The sequence below is a fragment of the Pseudophryne corroboree genome, chromosome 6 (assembly GCF_028390025.1).
Source record: "Pseudophryne corroboree isolate aPseCor3 chromosome 6, aPseCor3.hap2, whole genome shotgun sequence".
NCBI lineage: Eukaryota > Metazoa > Chordata > Amphibia > Anura > Myobatrachidae > Pseudophryne > Pseudophryne corroboree.
The window spans coordinates 815198511-815207627 of NC_086449.1; the positions used below are offsets into that span (position 1 = coordinate 815198511).

Sequence of the window (9117 nt, forward strand, 5' to 3'; positions counted from 1 at the left end):
CTTTTGTGTAAAATAACTAAGCGCATGCGCAGTAAGCGACTAGTTGCAGTATAGCGAAAATCGGCAACGAGCGAACAACTCGGAATGACTCCCTTGATCCATATGACTCCACACATCCAGCTCACAAGTAGATGGGTTGGAAGTGGAACCAATTTCATATAAGTTTAGGTTTCCAGCAAAAGGCTGAAGACGTAACGTTGACAACACGGCCATATCAACAGTTCTCCAGCTTTGTGACATAGAATTTGTACAACGCTACAGTACGCGTCAGCGCTATATGAACACATTCTCAAGTCATTCCACTCAGAACACAGACCGGGACTCTCCGAGGTGGCATTTCTTTTATTTCAATAATTTATGACAGCACACATTATATTCCAAGCAGAAGCATCGCAACAAAAGTCCAACTTCTGTTACAGCAAGTCCTTCCGAACAGCATTATATAAACGCCAAAGAAAAAAAAAAAAAGACAATTTTTGGGGGGGGTTTTCTAGTTTTGTTTCTTTTTAACCCCTTTACAAAAATAACTCGTCAGACATCATTCGTTTGGATGTATTTAACATCTATGTACAAAAACCGCCCAAGTGTTGGCTGGTAAGGTTTGGAACGTTGTTTAAACACAGCGTTCCAGGCAAACAGCAGCTGAATTACAAAAATAATAACAGTAAAATAATAAAGTCATGGATTATATTCCTTCACCCTCCGTCGCATCTCACCCCTTACATAACATTCAAGTGCGAAGTCTCACGGTGCTGCCTTGGTAACAAACTATAAATATCTAGACAGGGTTTTTCTTTTACGTCTTATTAAAACGCTTCCCCTATTATTATTATTATCTGGTTGTCTGGTAGTCGGTCTCCAGGACAGGATATCACTGGGAGGGAAATTCTGAAGTGCGGCAGAAACACGTTTATACTTCCTTAAAAATAAAAAAATATCTACATTAAAAAAACAAAAACACAACAGGGCGGTGGAGAACCGAAGCTGACAAGTGAGGCGGGGGTGGGGGGAAATCGCCAGTGGGGCGGGTGAGCATTATTTAGAGAAGAGATAAGGCAGCTTGATGTTCTCCAGCTGCAGTGGAATAATGAGTATGCTGGGACTTGTAGTGCCGCAACAGCTTGAGGGCCCGCAGCTTGCCTCGTCCCAGCCTTGGGAGGACGCAAGAAGTTTGCCGATATTAAGGCAATCGGTGCCCGTTGGCACCGAGACACAGACAATACAGCTGCAAATTTAAGGAGACGGTCACTCTGGGGCTTCAGCCCTGCCGACGCCCAATCCTGTTCTAGAGGAATGAGTTGACTGAGTGTGAAAAGGGATAGGATGACCTCTGGTAATGTATATGGAAAACTCGGCTTACAGTGACAAAACGTAGAGGATTTAACAGTATCTTAGGGCATATGGATGCCTCCTGCAATAAATGGGAGAAGCACATGGTTATAGGACATAATACTTTGCAAGGGACTAAGCGGTACATTTACTAAAGGTCATCGCTCTAAATGGATGTTGTGTTTCAGGGGCTAAAGCGCACATTTCCTAACAGACGATTTTATATATTCATTTTTAAGAGTTAGTAAACACATCATCGATTTGGACCCATTTTCATCGATTTTAAATCAATGAAAATCGACCTTTAGTAAATATACCCCTAAGTCTGCTTCCCTACGGGACACACAACGTGACAACGTTTTACAAGACTGTACATGTACATTCGGGAACTTTAAGGAACTTCTTGTTCACATTTAGCGGAACAGATACATCTCTCGGAATAGCAACCAAAGTACGTTCTCTCCAAGTGCCAGCTTTTGGTGGAATAGTGATAATTTGGGTCATTAGAAGGTGTTTACTCACGTAAGTAGCAAGTGACCTCACTGGCGCCTTCCACCTATTACCACTGGCAATTTAAAAGACCGCGCTATTGGTGTTGGGGTTGGCATTCACCATAATCCTAAAAACATGAGTTCTATGTACATCCAAAACTAGTGTAAGAGGAGGAGTCTCGTGACCAGGTCCTAGCACCAGTTGTGTATAGACAATGCACGGGGGGAGGACACTGGGGAGGGAAGAGGGACACTGTTTGGGAGGGGAGGGGATGCCATTGCCATCCAGTAATATATCTGCTGTCAGAATTCTGCTCACTTACCCCTCACTATATCGAGGAGATGTGTCAAGTTTTGGAAAGAGATAAAATGAAGTCGTTTCCCAAAGGAACCAATCGGCATTTAGCTGCCATTTCATAGACCGTGCTAGACAAATGGCAGCAGCTGATTGGTTGATTTGGCCAACTTCTCCACTTTATCTCTCCCAGAGAGGTGAGAGTCAAAGTTGGAGAATGACAAAATGAAGAGAGATAAGTACCAACCAATCAGCTCCTAACTTCCATGTTACAGGCTATGTTTGAAAAATGACAAGAGCTGATTGGCTGGTACTTTTTCTCGCTCTACTTTATCTCTTGCCAAGCTCTGCTACATCTCCCCATTTACCTCCAGAACCCAAAAAGTTAATAGACAAGACCATAGAAGGTCCGTATTCCAGTTTATCAACTCATGAAAGGAAAAAAAAACACTGCAAAATAAATTAGTTCAGTGCACAATTTTTGTTTTTAACAAATATAAAATAGGAGGCTTGGTGACGGGATTTTCCGCACTTTTCTCTACCGGTTAGTCTTAAAAGTTAAATTAAAGAAGACAAGATTATACTAACATAACCCATTCGCTGCCAGTCAACCCGTAAAGTGCTAGCCTTGGATTACACAATCACATGGATACTTTTCAAACCGAACTCCACTTTCAAGTATTTAGAAGAATCTTATATCGAAACAAGTGCAAAGTTTTTACAAAGTGAAAACCAACGAGGAACCGGTAAAATTAAAGTGCAACTAGAAACTAGAGTTCGTAGTCTACATTTTCTTCTTACCTGTATAGCCAACATATAACCGTACCAAAATACAGCGCTTAAAGATATTATTATTTTTTGTCTCATTTTACTATTTTTTTTGTTGTTGTTTTTTTAATTCACTCCAGCAAAAAAAAAAAAAGTTTATAAAATCTTATCGGCAGATCTTCTTTGTGTCCTAAATTGCAGGGATTTTGTATCTTGTAACAAATTAGGCTTTTTTTTGTACAGCAAAACAGAAGAAAAAAAAATCATTGTTAAATACAATTAAATACAGGACCAACATTAACATTACATAGTGATGGTTGTGATTGGGTCATGCAATAATATCTGCACGGTGCACTGGGAATAACAACTTATCTGCCTTGTCTATGACATGTGGGGCGAGGGGCGTGGTTTTGCCCAATTAGACGTCCGTATATGAGGGACGTTACATAATTTGTTGACTGAACTAATTTCGGTGAACCAAAAGCTGACAACACAACATTCTTGCTGCCAAACAAGGTATAATTACACCCCTCTTATATAACAGGTTACGGCACAGCATCTACTGAAATAATTATAGCTATGCACAGATTGCTTTGGTTGCCTACTGTAAGTTTGGGGGGGGGAGTTCCGTCTGAAGTCCTCCGGTTGCGATTCTAGTAACCAGGAATACTGATTAGTAACCGTCTTTTGTTCCTTTCTTGCCTACAGTCCTTACGTCATGGCACTACTAGGTGCATTACAATAAGTAACTATATTAACCAGGGAACTATTTAATAGAGTGATTTCTATGGAAAAGTCAGGTACCCTGTACTGATACCTGGATGGCGTGTTTTTATAATATTAAAGATATAATTTAACATAGAAGGAGCCTGTTAAGCTTGTATCCTCAACCGGGCACCAGGGAACTCAATTAAAGATCTGGGGGTCACAACTGGTCATGTATTGTGCGTATGTACTAAAGCACCAGCAGTATACTCCTTATCATACTCCAGTCCCGCAGTATAATAACTTTAGTGTGCACCAGCCTGTCCTGCAGGTCCGAACCGTCTCCCATTATATAACAGTGAATCATTAAGTCGCTGACTTGAAGGCCAACATTCACTACTTTTTTTAATTGATATTTTTAGGAGTTTTCTTTTTTAACCAGCCGGGAATTCTCTTAAGTTTAAAAAAAAAAAATACTAAAGTATATTCATGGTTTTTTTTTTATTCCTTAAACGTGGAATACCCAATCGGCTCATCCAGCACTTTGTGAGTTAAATAAAAGCCACCATAAATTGTCCCATCAATATACAACCCTAATGTTGATCCAGTAATATACTTCAAGACTTGCTACAAAATTGAGAGGCTCCATAAAGATCTATATATGTCTGTAGAATCAGTTTTCCTTGGGAGGCTGCAGGAGGTCTTGTAAAGGCTGCCGCAGGTCCTCATCCAGACTCCGGTCCAGAGAGGTCAACGTGGGTGGACCAGCCTGGAAGGGTGATGAGGAGAGCTCAGGGAGCAGGGCAGAGGAGCAACTAGCCATCTTCTCGGGGGACAACATGGAGGAGAGGCAGGAGAACGTGCTTGCTGCCTGAGCAGGTAACCCCGGGTAGATAAATGGAATGGGGGCAGATGCTGCTGACGGGTACAGGTACTTTTCCAAACCACCCTTGTCTAAGAAAGGCATATAAGCTGCGGCAGCGGCTGCCGCCGAGGGGGATATGAAGTAGAACGGGAAACAGAAAGGTGCTTGTTGGCTGAAAGCAGAACTTCCAAAGCCCATCAAAGTGTTAAGTAGATTGGCATCAGGCCGGGCGACCGGCTCAGCACCACCGGCAGGGCTCACCACTCCCGAACTGTCCGGCTTAAACCTTTTTGGTGACGGTTCCTCCAGCGGTTCCTGCTTGACCATCACACTGTTGGCCCCTTGGCCCTTGGCGCCACCATTACTGTGACCCTGTACCGTGGTCTCTGTCTTTTCTCCCTCACCGCCATAACCACTGTCGGTGTCGGTGTCATTCTCACTTAGTTCCAGGTTTTGCGTCCTCTGGATGACGGGCACGCAGTTCGTTTGGTTCTCCACCTTCTGCACTCCCCGACTTGGAGACTGAGAAGATGACTTGCCACCAGGGACCTGCTGTAACAGAAGCTGAGAGCTTGGTGGGATCTGGCTGGAAACCGTGTGCAGGTGATTGAGGAGCTGGGTGCACCTTTGGTCCCGGGATGTCCAGCTCTCAAACCGGGACAGGTACTGCAGGACTTCTTTGGCACACGTCTGGAACCCGGAGTGGAAAGCATCCAGGTCCGACTGGATGGGCGATTTCATGGAGCGCTCCCCTGTCCACAGCAAACAAAGAGAGAGCGAGAGGAAAGTCAACAAGAGGACATCTGCTTATCAGTGCGTAATATTAATCATCTACGGAAATTATTTAGGATCAAACACAAAGACACCTTCCACCTGTATCCCCGGCTACTGCACTAAAGGCTCCCTACAGAGCAACACACACTAGACAAACAGACGGAGGAGGACGCTTGGAAGAAGTGACTCAGAAGGATGAACACAAAGGCTAAATGTCATCCCCTCCGTCTGCCCTGGCCGCCCGTCCTCACGCTAGCTCTTAAGAATAAAAAGAAAAGAAAAACTGTCCCTTTAATTCCCATTACTATAACAAAAAATTCTGCAGCTACACCCTGAAGATACACAGCAAGGAAAATTCACAGGAAGTTTTAAGGTTGAACTTTGACACGTTACCTGGCGTGACTCCTTCTCTGGTTACAAACCTACGAACCCCCGACATTTAGCGTACGAGCCACATAGTTCTGTTACGCCAGCGAGACTTTAACACCCAGGTGACAAGTTTAGGAAAACTGCAGTAGACATCGCACTTATCTTCAACCCCCCCAGAATAAACGACCGCTATAGTCCCACCACATAAACAGTCTCAATATACTATATAGATATTCCAAACACTATACAGATAGTCTCACACAGAATGTGCAACTCACCGTTCTGCAACGACATGATCTTCTGGTGCTGTTGCTCCGTCAGAGACGTTAAACCTTTCAAGTGTTTCAAAGTTAACTCCAGCACGACGGCTTTCTCCAAGTGCCCCAGCGTCTGCAAGAGCGGACGTGAAAGAAAATCAATGTCAGCTGCAGCAGCAGCTCCAGGCAGGCGTCAGCATGCAGAACTGGTGCAGGATTAGCAGCAACTTCCAGGACTGATAAGGGAATGTACACTTCATGTCTGCGGGCTGGGCAATGATCAACGTGGCGCACAAAATAGAACACACACAGGGATCGTTCGGCAGCCTTGCGTGTGACACAAACAAATCAATGGGATCCACGGCTATTCATTATGCACGGAATAGCAGAGCAGGAACCTTACCGTGAGTTTGAGATGCTCCGGCAGCAGGTCTTTGAGCTGGGCGATGCACTCATTTATCCGGTCTCTCCTCTTCTTCTCGATCAGGCGGTGAGGCAGTTTGTAGGTCTCCTGGAACGGGGAGGAAAGCACACAGGTAACTTTGTTTCGGGAACGTGTCACATACTAACTGCACCTATACTTAGGATTCATTGCAAGTAGGATGAAGTGATGAGACGGTGTCTAAGATCAGAGACCCCCCTACACCCCTGTCCAAATAAAAATAAATTAAAAAACTTCTTACCTTGCTGTCATCTCTCTTGAAACCCCTCTTGGGCTTGCACAGGTATAAGGAGGGGTAATCCATTCTGCAAATGGGATGACAGGTTATCAGTTTGCAGCTCTGACTTCTTAGAATGTACAAGGGTTCTGCAAGTCCCAAATCCTTACCCTAGAAAATCCCTGTGCTCCAGTAACTGCCTCTCCTGCAAAGTGTGGATCCCTTCGTCCATGGCCGGTGGCAGCTGCTGTCTGTGTCTGTTAGTCCGCAGGCTGGGGTCTCCTCAGAGCAGTGGACATCCAGGCTCCAGTGAGAGGCAGCGACTCCCTCTCTCTGCCCTGCTCCCTCTTGCACTGCTGCCTGCCTCTGCTTTGCAGGGAGAAAGATGGCTGCAGAAAGTCATAGGAGTGGCTCAGTGGGGCCCCCTGGCTGCCAGTGCGGGTGTCACAGCGCATTCCCCTGTCTGTGACTTGGGAAATGTCACAGCTTACAGGCTCACATGCTAATTATTATTATTGCAGGAGACAAACCAGGGATATTTTTTTTTTTACTTGTTGTTTTCTATTTTTAACCCACTGTGACGAGTAATGAAAGTGGCGAGATGTGGTGAAAAAAAAAAAAAAATTGCTTTCCATTTGCAGTCTGTGAATCCCCAAACTGGCAAGACATGCTGGGACTTGTAGCTCTACAGGGGGAATTCAGTGCCCAACGCTGCAGTGAACCTTGGATGCTGCTGGCTGCATGTCCAAGGCTCTGCCAGATTACAGGACATGCTGAGACTTGTAGTAACGCAGCAGCTTAAGATCCTCAGCAGTAGTGCAATATAAATTGGATGCTGTCAGCTGTATGTGAATGGCTCTACCTGAGTGTGAGCAGTATATATATATATATATATATATATATATATATATGATAAAAGGCTAACTCAGCTCCTCACCTCTCTGGGGGGGGAGTTCAAGTGTTTTGCGCGCCGGCGGCCACTAGCTCCCAAAGGCGCAATTCAAGTGTTGCTCTATTCAGGCCCGCACAGCCGCCGGCACTGACGGTGCTGTTACGTGGTTCCATCATTTTGACAGGCGGGTAACTAGTATATATATATATATATATATATATATATATATAGACATCGCAGTAGTTTATGCGTGCTAACCCACTGATTCCACAAACAATGCAGAATCACTGGGTTTCCCTGCGTATTAAACCGCTGGTAGTGCCTTTTTCTCGCGGACTGAAAAGTCCACTCTCTGTGATTAACGCACAGGCTAATCCCCGCTGATTGAATTGCGCAGCTGAGATAATTAGCGGCTAATTGAATTCCACCCAACAGCGAGAAATAGATAGACAGACAGACAGACAGACAGACAGACAGACAGACAGACAGACAGACAGACAGACAGACAGATAGATAGATAGATAGATAGATAGATAGATAGATAGATAGATAGATAGATAGATAGATAGATAGATAGATAGATACTGTAGATAGATAGATAGATAGATAGATAGATAGATAGATAGATAGATAGATAGATAGATAGATAGATAGATAGATAGATAGATAGATAGATAGATGTGTGGGTATACACATACATACATACATACATACATACATACATACATACTACACATACAGTATAATTTAGTAGTTGTGAGCTGAAAGAGTTAAACCTAGGGGTATAGTAATGCACTGCAATGTCTTGCAGACTGTTGCACTCATGTTTTCCCGAGAAGGAAGGTCACTGGAGTGGGAGCGCAGACCATCTGTCCAGTCACACTTAGGGAGCACAGGGGGGAACCTGCTTTTATCTTGTTACACGTGCACGATTTAATAATGCAAAACTGCCAGGACGTTGTCCTTGAATAGAACGTGCCTGTTATAATTATACTTATCACACCTTGTTAAGTTAATAAGGCTTATTTTATTTGTTGGCCAGCAAGTGTGATGTAACCCTATAAACAGGCAGCCCCCCACCTCAAGAGTAAGGGGACACCATTCACTTACTTGTGTTTGTCTGACCAATAGCAATATGGTTATCGCATTCAGCAGAGCTAATCATCCATCAGGCCACCCTGTCCCCTGCCTAAGGCACAGCGGCAGTGAGGGGCACAGACTACTTTTTTCATGTTTCTTTGTTTTTAAATGGGGCCAAGGGCTCTATTGGGGTCTCAGTCAGGCCCTGCCATGCAATTGTACATTCTTTCACTGTACAGTTACGTGTCCCCACCACAAATGCTGGAACCTCATGAGAGGGGCGTTTTATGAGATGAGGGGGCCTATGTGCAGTCTCCAAACTGGTCCCCCCCCCCCCTTCACCCTGGAGCATGTGCTGCGTACACTGGGACTATGCCAGAGCTTACTGCTGCTCATGCGTATATCAATTGCGCCGGTGCCATTTTCCCAAAGACTATTTCAGTGGAGGCCTCAAGATAAATATATTAATATTAATAATTATAGTAATAATCAATAAATGATGCAGCAAGCAATGCCGGGCCCCTATCCCCCTCAGGCTCTGCTTCCACCTGATGCCCTCAGTCAGGGCTTTATTGACCCATAAATGCTCAGAAGGGGCCCGCTCTACTGTTCTGCCCCTATATATTCATATTT

The 9117-nt window shown here is 44.4% G+C and overlaps 1 protein-coding gene across 1 annotated transcript; it reads right to left on the bottom strand.

Annotated features, from left to right (window-relative positions):
- Window positions 1-327: 327 nt before the first annotated feature.
- On the bottom strand, window positions 328-6918 carry BHLHE41 (basic helix-loop-helix family member e41). The gene is made up of 5 exons (XM_063929100.1): window positions 6683-6918; window positions 6537-6600; window positions 6257-6364; window positions 5875-5986; window positions 328-5205 (listed from the first exon to the last, which is right to left on the bottom strand). The coding sequence occupies exons 1-5, from the start codon at window positions 6742-6744 to the stop codon at window positions 4262-4264; spliced, it is 1290 nt and encodes a 429-aa protein (XP_063785170.1). The 5' UTR covers window positions 6745-6918; the 3' UTR covers window positions 328-4261.
- Window positions 6919-9117: the final 2199 nt, after the last annotated feature.